Here is a 22345-nt window from a genome sequence, read left to right as displayed (position 1 = left end):
AGGATGATGAGGTGCAGTTACGGTGGAGCCGGTACCGAGAAAAGAAATTTGAGGTGCAGAAACTAGTACAAGCGAAGATTAAAGCTGCGAGTGAGAAATGGGTATCAGACATACGTAAGAAGGATAAGAGCGCCCCCCGAAAACTCTGGAACCATTTAAAAGCATTGGGAACGACAACTAAAGAGATGCAGACTCAGATACAGGACGGAGACGGCAACGTTCTCCTTGGGGACAGCGCATTAGAATACCTACATGGAGTCATAGGAAATACTTTCGGCCAAGCACGCGAGAGGTCGGCTAACTGGACACAGGTGGCAAATAAAAGAGTGGCAGATAAAAACTTTAATATCAAATTTTTGGACTGGAAAAAGGCAGAACACAGTGTTCCCAAAAGTACGGCAACAGGACCGGATGAAATCCCGATAGAGATTATCAACCATTTGGGACCAGCGGGACAGGCGCACTTGTATGGAGCCATCGAGCGCGCTATAAAATCCAAGAGGATTCCTGCGCACTGGCGCGAAAGTAGAATGAGTTTGATCTACAAAGGCAAGGGAGAAAGGGACAAGGCGAGCTCTTACAGGCCGATTACAGTCACGTCAGTGCTCTATAGATTAGCTATACAAGCCATCGAAGCCGAGTTGTTGAAGTGGGTTGAAAGTAACGGTATTTTAGGGGAACTGCAAAATGGATTTAGGCCGGGTCGACGCTTGGAAGACAATCTTTTTGTCATAACCCAGACCATCGAAATTTCGGCAGCACAGGGTAGACCAACATGGCTACTGTTTCTGGACATAAAGGGTGCCTATGACAACGTGGACAGGGGATTGCTGTGGCATATACTGGAAGAGGAGGGGATTGGGTCGGAATTTGTAGGGCTGCTAAGGGCAATATATGAGGATAACAAGGCACACATTACATGGGAAGGGCGTACATACACAGAGCCCGTGTACATTCGAAGAGGTTTAAAACAGGGGTGCCCTCTTTCGCCATTGCTGTTCACACTGTACATTAGAGGAATGGAAAGACGACTAGAGGAGAGTGGATTGGGCTTTGATTTGTCACACCGAAGCAATGGAGTGTTAGTGGAGCAACGGATTCCGGGATTGATGTACGCAGACGATATAGTGCTGCTGGCGGATAATGCGGAAGAACTTCAAAAACTGGCTGACATTTGTGGTGATGAGGCAACGGAGCTAGGCCTACATTTTAACACACAGAAATCTGGAGTCATGGTGTTCAACGAGGAAGCTCATGTAGCACCAATAAGGATTCAACAGGAAGCCATACCATTAGTAAATAAGTACAAATACTTGGGGATCTGGCTTGATGAAGGAAAAGGCTACCTGAATGCTCATGAAGAACACCTCAAACTGAAAGGGAGACGAAATACAGCAGTAATGAAACATAGAGCACTTTGGGGACACAATAAGTACGAGGTAGTACGAGGCATCTGGAAAGGGGTAATGGTGCCGGCGCTCACGTTCTCTAACGCCGTATTATGCTTAAAGTCAGATATCCTGTCGGGGCTGGAGGTTAACCAAAAGGCAGTCGGCAGGTTAGCTCTGGGAGCTCACAGTAAGACTACAAACGAGGCTGTACAAGGCGATATGGATTGGGCTTCATTTGAGGCGAGGGAAGCACAAAGTAAAATACGGTTTTAGGAGCGACTTAGACATTTAGATGAGAAGAACTGGGCAGCCAGAGTGCACAGATACCTGTACCTGAAAAGTGTGGACACCCAATGGCGGAAGAGGACGCGAAAGCTGGCGACTAAATATAACTTGACCGCGGCAAATAAGCAAAGGGGGCCAGTTAAAAAGCAAGTGAGGGAAACAGAGACGCTCATGTGGAAAGAGAGGATGGAAAACAAGGGATCGCTGGGAATCTACAAGGCAAGCAAACAAGAGATCCGGAAAGAGAACTTTTATGACAACAATAAAGGTAGTGCGTTGCTCTTTGAGGCGCGGGCTGGCTGCTTGAGAACTCTAACTTACAGGAGCAAATATTCGTCACAGGATGAGACATGTGTTGGATGTGGCATAAATAAAGAAACAATCGACCACATAGTCATGGAATGCCAAAAGATTCAGCCGGATAGAAATGGGGGGAAGGTCACACTTCCTGAGGCGCTGGGCTTCGCGGTTGATGGAAGCATTAACTGGTCAGCAGTAGGTATTACTAAGCAGCGGCTGGAGTATTGGTGGAGGAAAAGCAGAGAAGTCGATAAAATAACATCCCAGCCAAGAGTAGCGGCTGGGCAAAATTAAAGAGACATCCGAGTTGAGGGACAGAATTTAAACTCGAACTATTAAGGTAGGCTAGATGGCGCATGCCGTCACCCCGATTCAAAGGGGAGGCCTTTAATAATCATAATCAATCATCAATCATCAGCGACGGGGGAAGCCGGAGACTGTCAGCGGTGCGCCATTCTTGTTCGGGTGCCGGTCGTCGTGGTCGCAAGCCTTCAGCGACATGCCCTCCAGCCAGAAACCCACACGGCGGGCGCCTCGGCGGCCAGAACCTTCCGCCCCGGGCACCTCGGCGCGACCCAAGTCTACCAGACGGGCGTCCCGGCGGCGGGGACCAACAACATCGCCACCGCCACCGGTCTCCAAAACACCAGGGCGGAGCGTGGCCACGTGGGCGCGGCAGGAGGGGCAGGAGGTCCCACGCTACTTCATCAGCGACGCACCGTGGAAAACACAGCGGCGTGTTCGGCGCGACCTGCCGCTGGACCGTGTCCCGTGGCCATTCCGTAGCTGCACGCTGGCGGAGAGCGAGAAAGCAGCCGGAGGCGCCCAGCTACCCACCGATGCAGCGGTGGGGTTCTGCGCCACGTGCCGCATAACCGTGCACTTCAAGTGCCATTACAAGGGTGCCATGCACGTGGCGCGGACAAAGGCGGCCGCCGAGGGGAGGGCCACCGACAGCAAGACGCCGGATCCAGCACCGCTGAGCCAGCGCTCGGACGCGGACCTGGCGGCCCTGTGCCGACAGCGAATGGGGGAGGACCCCCATTTCGCGGCACTACTGTCAGGGCTGCCACCGCCCGTAGCCACCGACGGACCACCTATGGACGGCGTCGCCACCATGGACGTCGACCGTCTTTTGGAACTATAAGGCACAGTGAAGCCCCCCCCCCTTAGGAACGCTGCAGCAGGCAAAATATATGTTTTTGTCTTTCTCATGTGTATTCTGTATTGTTTTACTTTTTTTCCCTTCAGCAGCAGTTGCAGAGCGAGGCTGAGGCTAGCTGTTGCCCATTTACATGACGCTTTTGCATGCATGGGCGACGACCAGCTGCCTTTGCAGACCGGTATATAGGGTGAATTAAGGAGAGAAGGATGTGGGGATCTGAGGCGCGCCTGCGACCATTTCGCGGGCATTCCGCCACACGGCCACACCCTTTCGGTTTCCTGCTCTGTTAACACCACGTGGCGGTAGATGGCGCCACGTGCGGGCACGGCGCGCGCCACTGCGCGCGCCGATGGAGCGGTCTCTTCTCCGTGGACAGCGCCGGGTAAGCACGTGTTTTCCTTCGTCCGCGTCCCCTTTGGGAATCGCCGGACTGTAACCTGCCCGGGGTGGCCTTGGGCACCTCGGCAGGCGTGTTTACTCGAGTGCTAGCTTCGGTAGCGTACGCTAAGCCCAGAGCGGTGCCTAGTGCTTGAAGTGGTCGTACCACAACGAGCCGCACTTGCCGTAGGCCTACGCGTACGAGGTTTGCCCTAACACTTGCGATTAGGCCCATTGGTCATCGTGAGAGTGCGCAGCATAGCCGCGAGGGACTTTTCCCGACCGGCGTGTCAAAGCTCGCCATTGCCAGCTGCGACGTGCTCGCGGTTTTCCCCTTATTGTGAACGTCCGCGTGCGGGTGCCTTTGCTACCCGCGTCCCGGGAGCGGACGTTGTACTGTTGTTCGGGGTGCCGCCAGAGGCAATAAAGTGTTGTGTACTTTTACATTAGAACACTGTCTGTTTGCCTCGCCGCGCTAAACGCCTTATTAGTTGAGCGCGCGCTGAGCGGTGCGCTACAAGCGAGTAAGCGGAGTAGCGGCCCTGTGGCTCGCTAAGCGTGAACCCGCGGTGATCGTCCGCTGCAGTTAGTAGCGGGGTCACCATACTTTTAAGATAGTGCTCAATGTACATGCCAATGGCTGCTAAGGGGGAATGAGAGACGGGAGAATTTGGTTTTTAGTTAACGTGCACGCTGCAAATTTTTTATTGTTCAAGAACGCACAGAAGAAATCTCTCAGCGGAACCACCTTGGAGGTCAAAATGTAAGACTGGTTACACTCTACGACTACGACTACGGGAGACGAACGGGTGCCGCTATAAGGAGCTTCGCCCCTAAAAAAACTGCGCATGTGCCAAATAATTATTGAAGTGTTACGGGCTACGGTTGGCGACTTCAGATAAGATAAATCTACATAGAGGACGGACCTGCATCTCGTCCTGTACGTCTCCTCTTCATATGTGGGTGCGCGTCCGCGAGGACGCCAAGCAGCGTTAAACTTCAAATTTGATCTATTTACGCGGCGCGTAGGTTTGAAAAATTTTCCAGACGTGGTCGTGAACGCCCCGTGTGTGCACTGCGCTCGTCAGGTCAATATGGTCAAACCTGCCCTTCATGTGAATGCGTAAGCGACTTCGTGAGCTTTCTTATACAGGCACCCGACAGCAGACGAGAGGTAGCGACGAAGTTCTTTGGGCCGCCTCAGCATTGTTGGTACCGACCACCAGGGATACTAAGAGAATGGAACGCTCACTGAATACAGTGACACGCTGAAGTGTCAGTGCCCTGTTTGGCACGTTTTCAAAGAACGCTTCCTGGGCGCCTAATCAACCGTGACTCCCTTGCTCACAACTAAAAAAGAAAATGATATGCACGTGCAAGTTCGGTTTTGCTGCGCCTTCTCGCTAGGCTGTGTGTTTTGGCGCTACAATCACATCTCGTAAACTGCATTTCCGGGTACCTATACTGTTGCTTTGTATTTTGGGCTGTTTTTATTTCCAGTCCATTGTACCTCGTCGACCAAGCATCCACTTTCTCTCTAATCTTGCAGATCGTTGTGAAACCTACTCGGGGCCTCGACCTCTTCAAGAGGACGGTTCTAAGGCTCGTGCCGGGGTCGCCGGCCCACCGACAGTACTTCGAGACGCTGTACACGCACTACGGGGCTGGCGTAACAGACGGCGTCACCTTCGAAGATATGCTTGGGTTCGAGGCCGAGGTCTTGGAACCGCTTCTGCAGTTGTACAGAGTGGCGCCCCGAGCGTACGTGTTCGAAAGAAGCCCCTACGACACATCCGGAACGTGGGAACGGTGGACGACTACCATCGCGAGGCACTACGACCTCACCGGAAGCGAAGAGGTGCGGGGACATGTTTACACTGAGAGGCGCGCTGCACCTTTAAGAGAAATACTTACAACTAACCTGCAGTGAGCGCTTGTCCCCGAAAAAATGCATGGACGAACTCCCCAAAGGACACCCTGATAGACCCCTTGCAATAACGATGGCAACACTGGGCGGTGGCTTCCGTGGTAAAGGAAGAAACTACCACGAAAAGCGTGCGTCCACTGGGCTAGGGGTTCTTTTCTATTCCGCCTTCGTTATGCAAGCGGCGTTCCATGTGACTGTTTTCCCTACGACCGGGTGAGAAAGTAATATGTTTCGCCTTCTGCCTCTATATGCAGACAGGCTAGTTGAGTTTTACCAAATCAAGTCGACGACAGAGCGTTCCTGCGACCGCAGCTACAACTTCGGCGTATAATTGCGTGGGACGCCGCTGCCATAACGAAGGCGGAATATAAAAGAACGGAGCCCGGTGGATGCACGCTTTTGTGGTAGTTTCTTCCTTTACCATGGACGCCGCCGCCCAGTGTTTGCTGTCGTTTTTACAAGGGGTCTATTGAATGCGAAGGAGCAGTGGTGCGCATGGCGTTCACCCGGCTGAAAAGGGCGTCGACATAAGTGCTAGGAGAACAGTTTGAAGCAAAACACGGTGTAGCGTTTAAGGCCAAACCTCATAAACGCGAAAATGCACGCGACAGCGACGAGCGATGCTATGAGCGACGAAACAGGGCGTTCGCGCGACTTGTCGCGTGGTAGTTTTCGCGCGATCGCTCGAATCACCAGATTTGGAAACCACCGCCCATCGCCGGGAAGTCCTGTGCTCAAAGCACCGGAATAGGATGTACATGAATGACGTGCTGTCGGTTCTCTTCATGTGCCGCGAAATCGCCACCTCCTCTCACTCACCTCTCTGCCCGAGTCACGCGTGCACAACGAAGAAATAACGTAATGTTTATGCACGTGCACAAAAAAAGGGCGGCAAGGCAATAATAAACCCTTTCCGTTCCAACACGCAACAATGTGTCTTAATTTTTAATTGCATACCACTCACTACGCGGTTTTCTTGGTACGAGTAGGCGGCCTCATGCAAGCAACGGTGGAGTTCGCTCGCCGAAGCCGTTGCGTGAATGAGGTTTGCCTGCGCTAGCGACTGTTTGCGCGAAGGCAATCTACGTCGCGTCGCTCGTCGCTGACGCATGCATTTTCGCGTTTATGAGGTTTGGCCTTTACTTGGTACGCGTTTCTTCAAAACGCAAGGACACGTATGGGAGGCGGGTTGGGTTCGTGTACGTTTCATCGCAGATAAATGAACCGAAAGAGTTTTTTTTTATTCGACGTTCGGTCGAGCTTTGAAAGAGGTGGAGAGCGTGAAGCGAGATAGAAGGGTGTTGCGGGCGGAGGAGCTGGCAGCTAGCTGCAGCTGCGGGTGCTGAGGCGAGTGTGCTGCGGGTGAGGGAGAGAGTTATGTCACGGTGCACTTGCGAGGGGAGCGTGACGTTAACACGCAGCTGTGGCGGGACCTATACTTGGTACCGCTACAACCTCTGCGGTGAGGGGAACGCGTTGCGGTACGTTCGTACGGACGCACGTACGTGCGGCGTTACACACGTGAGGCAAAGAACTACTTCTCATCTAGTATTCAATAGCTATGTAGCAAGCGAAAGTAGGAGTTGTCAAATTAGAAACTTTACTACCGTTATAGCGATTATATGGTTACACTTAACACCTACTCGAAAGAAGTGATACGTTTGTAGCTTTGCTATTCAGATATGCTGCAATTAAAATGTGATCCCACATAACATTGTGTGCATATGATTACCTTGCACACCACAATGACACCTTCCGATAACATCCTGTGCACATCCAACACGCGTGCGTATAGGCGAGCACAGACCAACGGATTAATGAATACAAAGTATTTGAAACACTATAAGCAAACGTAGCTGTGCTCCTAGATGTCCGGTAGCCCCTTGGCTGACCTCCCTATAGGGATGTCCAGTCCACTAGTTCCAGCACACAATGTCGTAGCTGCTACGCGACACGAGCAACTGAAAACAATATACTTTATAACCCTTCACCGGCGTAGCATACGTTGTGTATTTGAGCTAACGATGAACGCAGACTTTGATATGATGCTACGGACACTTATTTTCATGATTCGCTACACTTTAATATTCGTGTAGACGCTCAGCCGTTAACCTTTCAAGATTTTAACGCGATATTTCTTTCGGCAGCTTTCGCGTAGTGTAGCCTGCTGCTCATTTTATCCCGGTGTTGATAGACAGTTTGTTTCTGCGCGTGTATCTTACACGAAATAGTGTAGCCTAGCTGTGACAGTGGAAGAGATAGAAAGAAACAAAGAGAGAGAGAGAGAGAAATCACAACATAGCCTTTTATAGTATTGCGCGAGAATGCTAATGAAAACCGAGCATGAGGACGACTGACGTGATAGTGAGGAAGAAGGAAGTGAGTGGCACAGCGTATCATTGCATAGTGAAGTGTGGCATGGGAGGGGCATAGGTAAGCTAGGGTGAGGGGGAGGTAATGAAAAGGATGCCACCGTTCTCGGAATTTGCACTAGCTGTGCGAAGCTGACCAATTTTTAGAAGCGAAGTACCTTAACTCCACCCAATGTCCCTCCGTCCATAAACCGCCGCCCGCTGTCTACAACGAACGTAGAAACCGGAACATCTGAGAAAAACAAAAAATTACCCAAAGGCTGTTAACCGGAACATACAAAATAAAACACCACAAATACATCGACATTTACACCCATCACTCAAATCACATGACAGAACACAAATTTAACAAGATCAAAATAATAGGCTGTTAACCAGAACAACACAGAAGGCCATAATACATAATCTGATGCATACTGCTTCGCACCATCATCAGCATTTATTTCATGGATATGCATGGGCGTTTTTTACATAACCAACGCCTACGGCACGGTTTTATGTTCTTCCATAGTAGAGTAGCTCTTACTCTAAATCGTTAAGAACTTTTTCTAAACACACATTACTGCAACAACTTCAGCCCGAGAGGCTTTATCTAACAGTTCACGGGCCTAGTGCTATAAGCACTAGGCCAACGGGACAGACTAGTGTTCTTCCATAGTACAGTACCAAGTACTATAAATCGTTAACCAGTTATTCTAAACACATTATGCGGATTGTCCAACAGTCAACTCACCTGAAGGCACCAAAGACCCTTCTTTCGTGTGCTACACATCCAGATCACGATCTCGACGAGCCACCGGGAGTATTTCCTGGTGGCGCTGCAGCTGATCGCGCAGAAGGAGACCGTCGTAGAGCTCGTCATCGGCTGGCTGTGTGTCCAGTTCACCTCGTGGTTCGCCAACCGACAGCTGATCGCAAACTACCACGGCTACGGCGAGGATGTCGCGGCGCAACACCAGCGCGCGTGCCTGTCCTTCACCTTAGCGACCATGGGAGTGGCCCTGTTCGTGCCGTTCGTGGCGAGCGTATACACAGAACCGGTGCGCGCCGACGCTTCACGCATCGCCAGGACCGTGCGTCGCACCGTGTACCAGAGCCTCGACAGGGCCACCTACCCTTGGTTTGAGATGGACGTAGTCTTCAGCATCATGAACATTGCCAGTGCGCATGACCTCGAGGCCAGGTTAGAAACATCTCGCATAGCCCCTCTGTATTGCAGTAACCGTCGTCTTCGACATCTTAGTGGATGCATTGATAAGCGCGAGCGGGGTTCTTCTTCACGAGGGGGGGGGGGCTGAGGTAGAGATGGTTCGTCGCAGTTCCCCCTTTCTATCATGTCAATGTATGGAGCTGTCTCTGCGCCCCCCCCCCCGTGCGCACGCCTGTGGATGTACTGATCCTAAAAGGAACAAGGTTTGACCGTGTTCATTGGTGCTCACTTAAGAATAATACACAGCGCAGAACCTTACACAGAACAAGACAATGATGGGGCATGCACAAGGAGCGTACATTATCAAAGGGACTACAATTGCGGTGTGGGTCTTGCGTGGTACTTCGTCATTTTTTTCTGCAGCCTGTAATGCTCCTCTCTTCTTTTTTATTTTTGCAGTTCTAGACACTGTGCGTACGTACCAGCACTATCTACAATGGAGGTGTGTTGTAAGGACTATTCTGGTTCTACGTTCGGGTCTGCGCTATGCGGTCTGCTTGAGGAGTGGATTTATTCCCGCCTCCCCAACCTCCCGCAAAAAACATTCTGCGCCTAACATGCAATTGCAGTGCCCGCAGTATCGATTACACTAAAACCTACATGTGCACCTCACCTGATTTCTTGTTACCTCAGAAATTGGCACAAACTGGGACCATGATATGGAGTTCATGATGTCATCTCACGCAATCACCTGCAACGACGTCGTCGTGTCAGTGCCTTCAGAATTGGAGGCGTTGCAAACCATTCGCACCTCACCTCGTCTTGCACTGCTCATATGATACGCTCAACTTTCACAAAGCGGTGATGTGACGGAATATGACGTCATAACATGACGTGATGTCATGTGAACTATGAAATTTGCGTTTTCTGTAATGTCATGATCACCGTAATGGGTGGCGTCAACAAGAGGTGATGATATTTAGTATCCCTCGTGTTTACAACGATGAACAGTTTTATTTTTGTTGAGGCATTGAAGGCTCTCGAAGTCTTCAAACACTGTCGTCGTCATCATCATCATCATGTCATTTAATTCCCCTAAAGGCCCTTTTCAGAGTATTACATGAAGGGATGAGGAGAGGTACAAAAGCATGACGAGCAGTATGTTATTTAGTCTGCAGTGTACGACCCTTTCAAGAAACTTCCGGTTCTGCAGGCACTGTAACCATCATAGTGGAAACAGTGTGCCAAAAAAATAGAAGCAATTCTGTACCATTCACACTATTTCTGAAGTTTTTTGTGCTTCGATTGCTGGCCACAGGTTCTCCCGTTTTCCGGACATGGAGGTGAGCTTCGTGAGGAACGTGCGAGACGCTGCTAACGCCCTCCGTCAGACAGACGCGGACGCCATCGGTACGCAGATTCATACGTGGATGCTGCGGGACGAACTGTACGCGTTCTTCACCTATCCTGACCGGCTAGACTACACCCTCAAGCCTTCCGTACTAGCGCCGCCTGTGTACCACGTGTCTGCGCCCGTACCGGTGCGCCTGGGCACGTTCGGCGTCGAAGTGGCCAAGGCCACCATTTTCAGCTACGTCGACCTTCGTCACGAGGGACACAGCACCGATTCCCTAGATATCTTCCGAAGCTGCTTCTACGCGGCAATGTACGAAGACGTAAGTCGAGCGAGCTCTAGGGGCGAAGCTCCTGAGAGATGTGGCTATAAGAGGGAAAAGAAAAGTGAGCCCCGTAACTGTCTGCATCAGGGTGCGACACCTCAGCAGTAGCTCACGAGGGATGGGGGTGAGGAGGGATTAAAAGGATAGGAATAAAGGTGTAGAGAGAGAGAGAGAGAGAGATGCGCTGGGACAGCGAGCGAGGACATATCGAGGGGATAGGAGAGATAGGAAAGGTGGAAACACGGTCACAGAAGTCCAAGGACGGGGCACCACTTGCGAGAGCTCTTGTCGGCGTCAGGAGATGGCGTAGGGCAAGTCCAGTAGGTCAGAGCTGCGCTGACGTCGGAGATCGCGAGGGCACAACCGGTCGGCACGGAATCCAGCGAGGGGCTGCAAGCTCCTGAAGACCTTGCCTTGTCTTTCATAATGATCCCGGGATAGAACCGTTGCTATAGTCGAAACACATGCGAGACACAAAGAAAGGTATCACAATGGACTTCAACCTAGACAAGGGCGTAAGGTAAGAGATCGCTGTTTCCGGTGAAAATAAACCATAGAGAAGGGCACTTATGAGTTGATCGCTACTAAAATGCGCCTAGATGTCTGTTATATCTGATTATTATTGTCTAACAAGGAAAACGAACCCTTAAATGTATACTTTATTCCTTCAGGGAAACCCGTAACACAAAGGGACATTTCGAGCACTCTATTCGAACAAATTGCCCGTATTAAAATGGTATGTCTCGCCATCGGTATAAGGGGTATAAGGTGGTCGGTGCTTGAATTCACTTTAGAGGCAAATCCTCCAATCCACTAATATTTGAAATTCTTATTGAATCGCCTATGACGACAGCAAGGGAAAGCAATTAAATTTTTTGATTTCTATATACACTTAATGCCACTAACTTTACATTATGTGGGGCAACGGTCGGGTAATGTGTGGTTACTCACCGATACGATACGCTCAGCTACGTCCGTTTGTCTTGATTCCCTTCGTAGGGATGCGTGAATTTTTATTTTTTTTACTGCTGAACGACCAACTCTGGGCCGTCCGGCGCGGCAGGGATGCCGCCCCAGTCCAGGACTTCAAGCCGCCACCTAAAGCCACCGAGACCAAATGGCCTGCCCATTGTGTTCAATGAAGTCTTTTCTCTCTCCCTCTGCCATGAAACAGGGCAGCGAGGGGCACTGGATAACACTACCGGGGATTAGGCCTAAGCACACATAAATACTCTACAAAGTAGACAAGCGAGCGTGCCCCCCCCCCCCCCCGCAGTCGTAATTCAATTCGCAGAACATCGGGTATCGTGATTCGAAGGTTGGCATCCCGCCGACGGCTGGGGTAATTTTTCATTCAGATAAAAGGTGACATCTGTAGGGCCTAGATAAAACGGGCAAGTATGGAGTATGCGCAACAGAAACCTAGGTCATGGTACTTGTATGCTGGTGTACATTTTCCACAGTGACTTAATAACGAGTTAGTTGCTTCTTAAACCGTGTTTTTTATTTTGAAAAAGTAAATTAGACGAAAATGGATGTGACTTCAATTGAGTTTACACGAAGCGCCATAGCATATGGGTACCTTCGTTGGGAACCCGGTATTTTTTAGCGTAGTCCTTAAACGCCAGTCCCTGTCGGTGGCGTAACCGATAGACATAAAAAAGTAATTGATAGACACAGACATGAAAAAGTAGTCGCAAAAATATACGCAGGATCGATTCTAACCCGTGCCGCCTGCATTGTAGTTGTTTTTGACCCCACACCGATGCTGGGGCTTGAATCTCATTGGCAAAAGGACTCTATACAGGCATCACATCGGGCAAGGAATGACGTCAATCTGTGATGTATAGCGAGGAGGAAGAGTGAAATAACAACCGCTCATCACGCGATGCTGATTACGCAACGAGTGTGTGGTTTAATGTTTCCCACGTACTGCAACGTGCTTAGCTACAATTCTTCATCGTCATCAGCCACATGCAGGATTAGCAACGGGCACGTAATACCTTACAGACGCATAGCGGGTACCTTCGGTATTCAGTGTCGGTGTCGTTGGTTGTAAGCGGGAAAATATTCGAAGAAAGTGAATAACAGAAATTTCTGGGTCCGAGTGGGAATCGAACCCAGGACGTCAGTGTTGGCACGCAGGAGTTTCATCAGGGCCAGATTGTTTGTTCGAAGTGGTTTGAGAATAGAACACTATATGAATGTCATTTAGTGGCATAAGTCTCCTTAACGCGTCGTGTATTGCGTGGCGCGACCGTTTCGCGCCAGGCGGCGACAGATGTGAGCTGAGCAACGATTAGGTGTTTTGATGGCCCACCGATTACAAATTATCTGACATACTTAACTGTAATCGGCTTAGATTGGCGTTTTGCCCTACGGACGCGCATCGGACGTTTCGCTGATTCATAACGGGAATAAATGTGGCCCACGAGCCACCTAAGTGCGCTTGCAGGAGGCATTCAGTGGCACTATGAAATGACCAGTGTTACGCGCACAGTCTTTCGTTTCCTAACGGCACGGTTTAGGCATGAACCGATATTGATATGTGAGGGTTTCACGTGCCAAAACCAACGCGTGATTATGAGAGACGCCGTAGTGGAGGGCTCCCGAAATTTCGACCACTTGGGGTTCTTCAGCGTGCACCCGAATCTGAGCACACGGGCCTACAACATTTCCGCCTCCATCGGAAAGGCAGCTGCCGCAGCAGGGATTCGATCCCGGGACCTGCGGGTCAGCGGCCGAGTACTTTAGCCACTAGAGCACCGCGGCGGGGCGGCATGAACCGAAGCATCGGAAGCTGATTCGCACCAGGCCAGATTACGCCATCTCTATCAAATCTTGAAGGCGAAGCTCAAACGCCCTTCTGTTTTCTTGCGATGTAAAGATAAGCTTACGGCACCATCAATCTCGAATCCCACCTTGGGTCGCACTTTGTTTCAGCGACCGAGGGAGACCGACGCCGAATGGGAGCGAAGAGTGGGCCTCCACATGGCGTCCGGCGCCGCAATAGATGTCGCGCTGGCGGTGCTCAGGACGGAGGCGTCCTTCGACGAACAGAGGCTGCCCGATGTGCCTCTGTCGGGACGCCAGCTGTTCTACGTGATGCTGTGCTACATGCAGTGCGGTGCGCAACACGGCGCGGCGCTGTGCAACGAGCCCCTTAAACACAAGGAAGATTTCAGCGACGCCTTTGCGTGCCCTCCGAGAAGCAAAATGCGATCGAGGCACCAATGCAAGAGCTTCGTTTAGCGTATAACGCCGTGCACTGTATATCGTACGAAACGAGTGTAGCGTTCGCACGGTATACAGTGGGCTATGTGTATGTTTATTAAATGTGTGTGTCGAATCGCCTGAACTTAAACAAGCGAAAAAAAAAATGCACGCATCTTCACTGAGTCAATTGTGACGAGTGGGCGAAGCACTGGGAATTGTTATTACTGTAGCGCCTACCTTTCTTGACGTCTGTGTTGTCTTTTCCTTTTTTTCATATGTGATGCGCTAATATCAATGAAAAATGAAGAAAAAGATGACACAGACGTCAAGAAAGGTAGGCGCTAAAAGTAGCGCCTACCTTTCTTGATGTCTGTGTTGTATTTTCCTTTTTTTCATATCTGCCGCGCAAATACAAAATATGTCTGCTGGCTTCCGTTTGCGCGAAGCAAGCGAAGGCGAGCGAAGCCAGTGCACATGTGTTTTCGGCTTCGACCAGCTCCGCTTACAATTCGCTAACAAACACTTACGCTGCCAAAGCAACTACACATGCCGATCTGCAAGGGATACACTCTACAATATGGTATGGAAGTGTACACGTAACCCAGCAATGCCACATATCGCTCTGCTGGGTGCGAGACGGATGTTTGGGATCTGCGTATACATCTACAAATCATGAAAGCGGAGGGAGGCCCAACTGACAACTTCACGCCTTGAAGCCAGGCGACGTGTGGTGAAGAGGGCCAAGCTGTCACATCTTCACCGCCTCAGGAGTGTGCTACAGGCTATTCAATCAGTAGATCTACGCTCAAACCGCAGAAGTGTCACTTTGGTTATGAAGAGCTCAAATTCCTTGGCCCTGTAGTCAACGCCAAAGGAGTCCGACCCGACCCCGACAAACTTGCCGCTGTAGCCGGGTTTCCGCATCCTACAGACAAAAAGACTGTTCGGCGCTTTCTGGGCTTGTGCACCTACTATCGACGATTTATTAGAGGGTTTTCGAAGATAGCGAAACCCTTGACTCGCCTTACACGCGACGACACACCGTTTGTATGGGCTACCGAGCAACAGGCTGCTTTTGCCGAGCTACGACAGCGGATGCAGTCAGCCCCTGTTCTTGCGCATTTTGACGATGATGCTGACACAGAGGTGCACACTGACGCCAGTAACATCGGCCTCGGCGCAGTGCTCGTCCAGCATCAACACGGCAAAAAACGAGTCATAGCCTATGCCAGCCTTCACTGTCCCGTACCGAGGTGAATTACACGACCACAGAGAAAGAGTGTCTCGCAGTAGTGTGGGCGATCACCAAGTTTCGCCCGTACCTCTATGGTCGTCCATTTAAAGTAGTGACGGACCACCATGCCCTCTGCTGGTTGGTAAACACTCGTGATCCCTCTGGACGACTGGCCCGATGGAGCTTGCGTCTACAGGAATTTGATGTGACCATCGTATATAAATCTGGACGGAAGCATGAAGACGCTGATACGCTGTCGCGTGCACCTTTAGTCAATCAAGAAGAAGAGGACGATGACGGTTTCGTGGGCACCCCTAGCTCATCTGACTTGAGCAGACGCCAGCGAGAGGATGAAGAGATTCGACCGCTCATCGACTATCTGGAGGGTCATAGCGCCGTTATACCTCGCCATCTATCTCGCGTCATGACGTCTTTCTGCCTCCGAGATAATGTCCTGTACAAAAAAAAACACCCGTTCTACGAGCCGCGCTTACCTCCTCGTCGTTCCGAAGGACATGAGGTACGAAGTTCTCTCCGCGTGCCATGACGAGCCCACATCTGGTCATCTAGGTTACTCGCGAACGCTCGCCAGAGTAAGTGAGGTGTACTACTGGCCCGGAATTTCGGCAAGCGGGAAGCAGTACGTTAAAAGCTGTTGTGAATGCCAGCGTCGAAAGTCGCTACCAAGCGAGCCGGCTGGATTACTTCAGCCAATTGATCCACCCCACAAGCCATTTGACCAAGTCGGCATGGACATTCTCGGCCCATTTCCTTTATCGTCCGATGGCAACAAATGGGTCATTGTCGCAACTGACTATTTGACCCGCTATGCTGAGACACAGGCGATACCACGAGCCACGGCTTCTGAGGAAGCACAGTTCTTCATGTGTCACATTGTTCTGCGCCACGGTGCTCCATCTACAGTGATAACCGACAGAGGAACAGCGTTCACTGCGCAGCATATTGATGAAGTTTTTCGACTAAGTAACGCTAGGCATCGAACGACGACTGCTTACCATCCGTGGACCAACGGCTTAACCGAGCGACTAAATAAGACAGTCACAAACATGATCTCCATGTACATCGACATCCAACACGAAACATGGGATCGCATTTTGCCTTATGTGACGTTCGCTTATAACACCGCCGTTCAAGAAACAACCTGATTTACACCGTTTCGACTTCTCTACGGCCGCGAAGTTCAGACGATGCTGGATGCGATGCTTCCTTGTGAAAACGCCGATCAGTTAACAACTGACGCAGAAGAATTTGCAGAGCGTGCCGAGGAAACTCGCCAGCTCACCCGGCTACACATTGGTCAGCAGCAACAGGTCGATGCACGACGTTACAATATGCGTCACAATGACGTATCTTACAGTCCGGGAGACCAAGTTTGGGTTTGGACCCCTGTTCGACGCTGTGGCCTCTCCGAAAAGTTGCTCAGCAGATACTTCGGTCCGTATTAAGTATTACGCCGCGTGAGCGACGTAAACTACGAAGTGGTTCCGGACGCTACGTCGTCACGTTGGGTACAACGGAAACAACCGACCTCTGACATAGTTCACGTGGTGCGCATGAAGCCTTATTTTGCGCGTTCCTAAAAGACCACTTTTCCTGTGTTTTTTTTTTCATTTGTGCTCCTACAATTGCTTCATCATTGGTGGACTTATCGCGTCTAACATTTTATTATTGGTGCCCTTTTTGATTGTTTAAACTACCTTGTTTTGGTTTTTTTTGCAATAACTTTACAGCATCGGGACGATGCTCTTATTTTTTTGTTGTTGTTGAGGAGGAATATTGCCACCTACTTCGAGTAGTGGGTCGTAGGCCAAGGTGAAGGCTCACACCACAGAGAAGAAAGAAGTGCGCGTGGGTCCCCGCTCTGGCAAACAAGCCCAACCGACGCGCTTGGTTAGAGCCCTGTTGCTGAGACGTCTATAAACTTTGTCGACACCCCCTGGAGTGACGTGACAATATTCACTATTTGGTGTGCGTGATCCATTAACTATTTGAAATGTTTTCTTCACTGTGTCCATGAGAAACTCAGTTGCGACAATGCACGTGAGACGTCCCTTTGCGCAGTGTAGTCTCACTGTGTGACACAGCTTGTGCACGCATGGAGACCACAGCAAGCTGCTTTTGGCACCGAAGGACAGAAAGTGGGGCTCAATAGCATTCGTCGATATTAAGTAATTCAATCACCTGTACGCAAACTACTCGATTCTCTTAAACAATGTTTCGCATATTTTATCATGTGACTTTCACACTACCAAAAACAGGTGCACGTTAAGGAACGCCAGGTGGTCAAAATTTCCGGGGCCCTCCACTATGGCGTCTCTTATAATCAAAAAGTGGTTTTGGGACGTTAAACCTTATAAATCAATCAATCAATCACACTACCAAAAACACCATCCTAGCCGTGGGAAGACGTTCGGTAAACGGGAAAACGCTAAAAAAATTAGAACAAAAACAAAAGACTGCTGATGCCGCTTCCGAATTGCAACATCAACTGCCGTGACGACATCAGTTTTGATGGCGTGTACTTTAATAAACGTAGTTCCTAACCGGTAAAAGTGAAATACATTCATGATGAAACAAACACCGAAAAGTACAAACACTCAGAAAGAACACAGCACAAGCGCTTTCTGAGTGTTGGTACTTTTTGCTGTTGTTTCATCATGAACCTATACCAACGTGCCCAACTGGCAGTGATCCTAAATGAAATACATTGGCCTCTGAATTAGGACCCAGAGATTTAGAATACGAAGTTTCCGGAAATTCGGTGATCAAGCGTCACCGGAAATCGAAACACAAGCTTTGTAATCTGTTCCGTCTCATGCGGTCGCTATAGCGAGATGCCCGCGGGCCGCATGATTGAGACCTCTTGATCTAGAACAGCATTGGTTTACTTGAGTTGAGCCATGACAGTGCAGTGCAGTTACGAAAAAACCACGCCCGTTTGTAGCACAATATCACACAAACAAAAAAAAACATACGGATTTTTCTGTGAGAAAGCTTAGTTCAAGTAAGTTTCATCCTTATACAGGTGTAGCGAAACTTCGGGGTTGTTTAAGCTAGACACACCTGATGACCATCCGGAAGAAGGAGTGTGGGAGCAATGCCACACAGGCAAGCGATGACAAGTCAACACGATGATTTCGGGGAGCACTCATTGGGGGTTTATTTATATAATATAACTTAACTTTGCAAAATGCACTGAGTCAGAAATACAAAACATGTAAAATGGTGGCATACCCCTCGGCTTGCATGACTGGTCTCCGGTGGTGAGGTGAGCTGTTGACCTCGAGTCCGCTCACACCAAAAAGGGCCCGAGTCACTGCTTAAATATGGATTTCCAGCATCCACGGGTGCGCGGACCAATCAGGCAAGCTGAGGATAACCAGTCCAACATGAGTTTTCATGGTTGCGTGAAGCCTGCCTCGCAACAAAACTGTGGCAGCTTCTGGAAACGGGCACGTTCTCTAACACGGCCTTGACGCTCTAACAAGTGCTCAAATTTAGGTCCCCTTTTGCCCTGGGCCTAAGTGGCCGCTCGTTCGTTTCAAGTGCGGGGGGGGGGGGGCACAGTGACCGACCGGATGCAGCCCCTTCTGTTCAAACTCTCACTCTTCGTCGAGGCACCCTCCTCGAGACAAGTCGTTAAATAGCGCCCCTAACAAGAGCATCTGGCAAAGAACGAACTCCAGCTGTAGCTGAAAAAGAAAAAGCTTTCCCCGAGACATTGCCTTCGTGACACAGGGATCGAACCCGGAACCAACGCTTTTCCATTTCGAATGCCGCTTGTCTTGCAGTTGCCCCGATCTGTCTGTGCACCGTTTCAATGAACTCGCGCAGAACCGACCCAAAGAGCTCGCCTCCGATTCTACTTGCACGTTTCTGGTAAGTATGCGATACGATTGATCACTGTCAGTTCCAATAGCGTATTAATGATAGTTCTAAGTCTTATCAACATGACTTCACGCTGTGTAAATGCTAGGACTCATGGAACATCTAGTCTATACTGATATCCAGACGTAAAAGATGCTGAATTTAGTGCTAATCATCAGGAGGTACCAACAGGAAATTATCCAGTTACGTTTATGTCAAATGAAATGCTCATCCCTCAAGACCCTAGAAATTTGATGTGCAAGCTATCAGTAAAGAAAAAAGTGATTTCTATTAGATATAAAGTTTCAATAATACAGGCTGTAGCAAATTTGCCTGGCAGAGTTTCATGCGTAGCATGCATACCGGCACGTGTCAAACACATAATGTAATGGAAGCACAACTCGTTTGCCACAAACCATTCTCCAAATGTCATCCACGCATTGAAAAAATCGAATCGAGGGGGCAGCCAGAACTTTGGGGGAGGGGGGGGGGTTCGCTCAACCAGTTTATGTAAGTTTACGCGTGTGTTTGTGCATCTGGGGAAGGAGTAGACCTCCCCCAACGCCCACGCGCTGTCTATGCCAGTGGTCCTAACACTATTCCATGGCTCTGTTGCATTTGCAGTGAGTGTACATATATTTTGCAAATAGCCTTTTACTTGAGTATACCCTAATTTAGTGACATAAAAAGTTTGGCGTGTTGGTTTTGATGTATCATATCAAAAGACGGTTGTAAAACTGCTCACAGAAACGAATACATAATGATGTGCTAGTTCTACGTCTTATACTATGTGTCCAGTGTCCTTGGCACCGCCTAGCTGTGCTGAGTACTGTGTTCTTAGTTTTTACGATGGCTCACGTGTCCTCCTATTTTGCATGCCATTTTAGTCACACCTTCTCGCAAATACTCTACATGCTGCAGTGTATTTTGTCCTTTGACCTGTTCTGTAAGTGGTAAATTGCGATAACATCACCATTGCGAATGACCGCACTTTTGTCATCTTTTTGTTTTTTAGAATGACTTCAAGAGCCCGGACTTGAAACACCACCTCACGTCATGGAAGGTGCCACTCAAGCTTTTCTCCCGTTCCTGTATCTGCTTCTCGAAGTAGACCACGTTCTCGTCGCCACTGCAGACGCGGCAGGTAAGCCGCGTGCTTCGGAGGTTGCTCACACTGAGTAGACGTCATTTGCTGGTGTTGCTAGCAAATAACACGTCATCTGCTGGCGTTTATCTGCGAGAAAAAAAAAGAACATTCGCCCTAAGCCCTGGGTCTCGCTTTAAATCGGTAAAGAAACCGCAAACATGCAAGGAGACACGCAGTCAGATAACAGCGGTGTCTCCTTCTGAGTAAATTTAGATGGGGCAGCTACGTACTAAAATGAGAAGACTTAGTACAATAACGGAGCCGGTGGCCTTACCTTCTTCACACTCGTTTCTCTTTCCCGCTTCTTTATTATACCATAATATGCGTGGCTATAATAAGACCTGCTTCTCGCGTACTACTCTTTTTCACCTCTTGGGACGCTTTGATGTACACACCGTCACGCTCGATGTGCAGGTAATCGCACGAGTCTTGACCTGCCTGATCTTCCCAGTGACACATAGCTGCATGTTTCGAAACAGTGAAAATCAATGCCTTGCGTTCTTCTCTCCCTCTTTGCGCTCTAACAATCGACCCTATACGACAGACTCTGCGCCCTTTCTCTCCGTTTCGTGCCTTACCATTGGTTTCGGTCATTCTTCGCAGACTCTCATCTCCGCGGGCGATTACGAAATTGCCGAAAAACGTGTGGTAAAGCTGGTGCTTGGCGCTGGTTCGTTTTAGACAGCTTCCACAGACTGGGAATGATCGCAGCTTAAGGAACAAAAAAAACAGTGAAGCTTTCGTGATGCCGCGCTGTTACCGAAAGAGCATTTTGAGTCGGGGCGCTGTTGTACTTCTCTTGCTCGACGCTCGTGCGATAGCTTCCAACTCGCGCTCGACTGTCCGTTATTATGCGACGGTCCCCTATCTAAGCTCATTATTTTCCTTCTCCGCACCCTATAAATGATCCCCCTCACTCTTCCTAAACTACATTATACAAGGAGTTTTACCCTCCAGCCTCATTTCTTTCCTTACTTCACTTCTCATCCTTTCTTCCCTTCACCACCACATTGCTTCACTACACTGAGCATGGCTACGCTATGCTAAGCGCTTCTTCGTACGTGCCCGCTTTGCGTGGTCCATGCCCACCCAGTTGTGTGCGGTCGATCCCGGAATTTCGCCAAACGTGAGCAGTTGCGCTGTTAAACCACTTCAAAATGCCCCTAGTCTTCCGCGTAGAGTCAGTGGGCGAGTGTTCGAATAGGGTCCCCAAAAGTTTGGGACCTCAAAGCCCTTTGCGTATGCAAGCTTTGGTTCAAACAGGAGAGCATAGTTTTCAAATAGTGTCTGCGGCGCCTCTATAGGTCACTCTAGTCTTGACAGAGAGCCGCTGCTATAGTGGGTACTGCCACGTTTGTCTGACGCAAATCTTTTGGAGCAACCGTAGGGGTCCGTCCTGTAGATTCAAGAAATAGCGTCCGCAACGCAAAACTCAAATCCTGTTTGCATCTCACGCAAGCGCAGTGGCCTCAACGCTATTTTTGGGGCCCCAACACAATTCAAAAACTACGAAATCTTGGCAGTAGTACCCGCTACTTAGTTTCTGCAACTTAGAAGTGTGGCAGCTTGGGCTAGTTGGTATGACATGACAATAGTTATAGCGCGAGAACAGAATGACGACGCAGAGACAAGAAGGAGAAGTGTCCTTCATGTCCTTCTTATCTCTGCGTCGTCGTTCTGTTCTCGTGCTATAGCTATCGTCATCGTTAGTTCCTGCGCTAGTTTATTTTATTCTATCTTTTTGCCAGGTTGCGATGGGCCGAAGAATGTGAATTATCAGAAGACACCCGCCGCCACCATGATCACGCCACGTGAGGGTATCTCAAACAACGGCCTGCAGAACATCTTCCTCTGGCTCCATCGTGGCTTCGGCTCCATAGTGCTTTCGAAGGACATACCAGAAGGTATGTGAGCGGCCGGTAGTTAGGTCGCAGACCGCAGTTGCCCGCAGTGAATTTAGAATGTAACGATAAAAGTAGTACACTGCGTGAGGCTCTGTCCTCCGCTTTTGCCACCTTCAATCGCTTTTATCGCGTGTCGAATCCCGGTGTCTGAGGAGGGTCACGTTGTAGCTGGAAAGAAACACGCGCATGTACACGCATTTTTGCAGCTCAGGTATGTTGCAATGCCGAAGAAGTAGACTGAATATTCGGGTCTATAAAGTACAGTTGTTATAAATATTGCCACCATGAAGACAAAGATTTCAACGGCAT

The 22345-nt window shown here is 49.7% G+C and overlaps 2 protein-coding genes across 2 annotated transcripts; both read left to right on the top strand.

The window, feature by feature from the left end:
* The first annotated feature begins 1894 nt into the window (after window positions 1-1894).
* On the top strand, window positions 1895-3139 carry LOC142792742 (uncharacterized). The gene has a single exon (XM_075885668.1). The coding sequence runs from the start codon at window positions 2476-2478 to the stop codon at window positions 3121-3123; it is 648 nt and encodes a 215-aa protein (XP_075741783.1). The 5' UTR covers window positions 1895-2475; the 3' UTR covers window positions 3124-3139.
* A 351-nt stretch (window positions 3140-3490) lies between these two features.
* On the top strand, window positions 3491-22044 carry LOC119179649 (uncharacterized). Its single transcript, XM_075885672.1, has 8 exons — window positions 3491-3523; window positions 5069-5377; window positions 8595-9001; window positions 10287-10644; window positions 13591-13844; window positions 18910-18997; window positions 20736-20802; window positions 21881-22044. Exons 1-8 carry the CDS (start codon window positions 3491-3493, stop codon window positions 22042-22044), a joined length of 1680 nt encoding a protein of 559 aa, XP_075741787.1.
* The last annotated feature ends 301 nt before the right edge of the window (window positions 22045-22345 follow it).

The sequence above is a fragment of the Rhipicephalus microplus genome, unplaced genomic scaffold, assembly GCF_043290135.1.
Source record: "Rhipicephalus microplus isolate Deutch F79 unplaced genomic scaffold, USDA_Rmic scaffold_238, whole genome shotgun sequence".
NCBI lineage: Eukaryota > Metazoa > Arthropoda > Arachnida > Ixodida > Ixodidae > Rhipicephalus > Rhipicephalus microplus.
Note: the sequence above shows the minus strand (reverse complement) of the source record. Positions and strands in the feature narration are given on the sequence as shown.

Coding starts and splice junctions, on each gene's coding strand:
- LOC119179649 (XM_075885672.1), top strand. CDS start 3,491: ATGGAGCGGTCTCTTCTCCGTGGACAGCGCCGG. Junction 9,002..10,286: donor GCGCATGACCTCGAGGCCAG/GTTAGAAACATC, acceptor TGCTGGCCACAG/GTTCTCCCGTTTTCCGGACA. Junction 10,645..13,590: donor ACGCGGCAATGTACGAAGAC/GTAAGTCGAGCG, acceptor ACTTTGTTTCAG/CGACCGAGGGAGACCGACGC.
- LOC142792742 (XM_075885668.1), top strand. CDS start 2,476: ATGCCCTCCAGCCAGAAACCCACACGGCGGGCGCCTCGGCGGCCAGAA.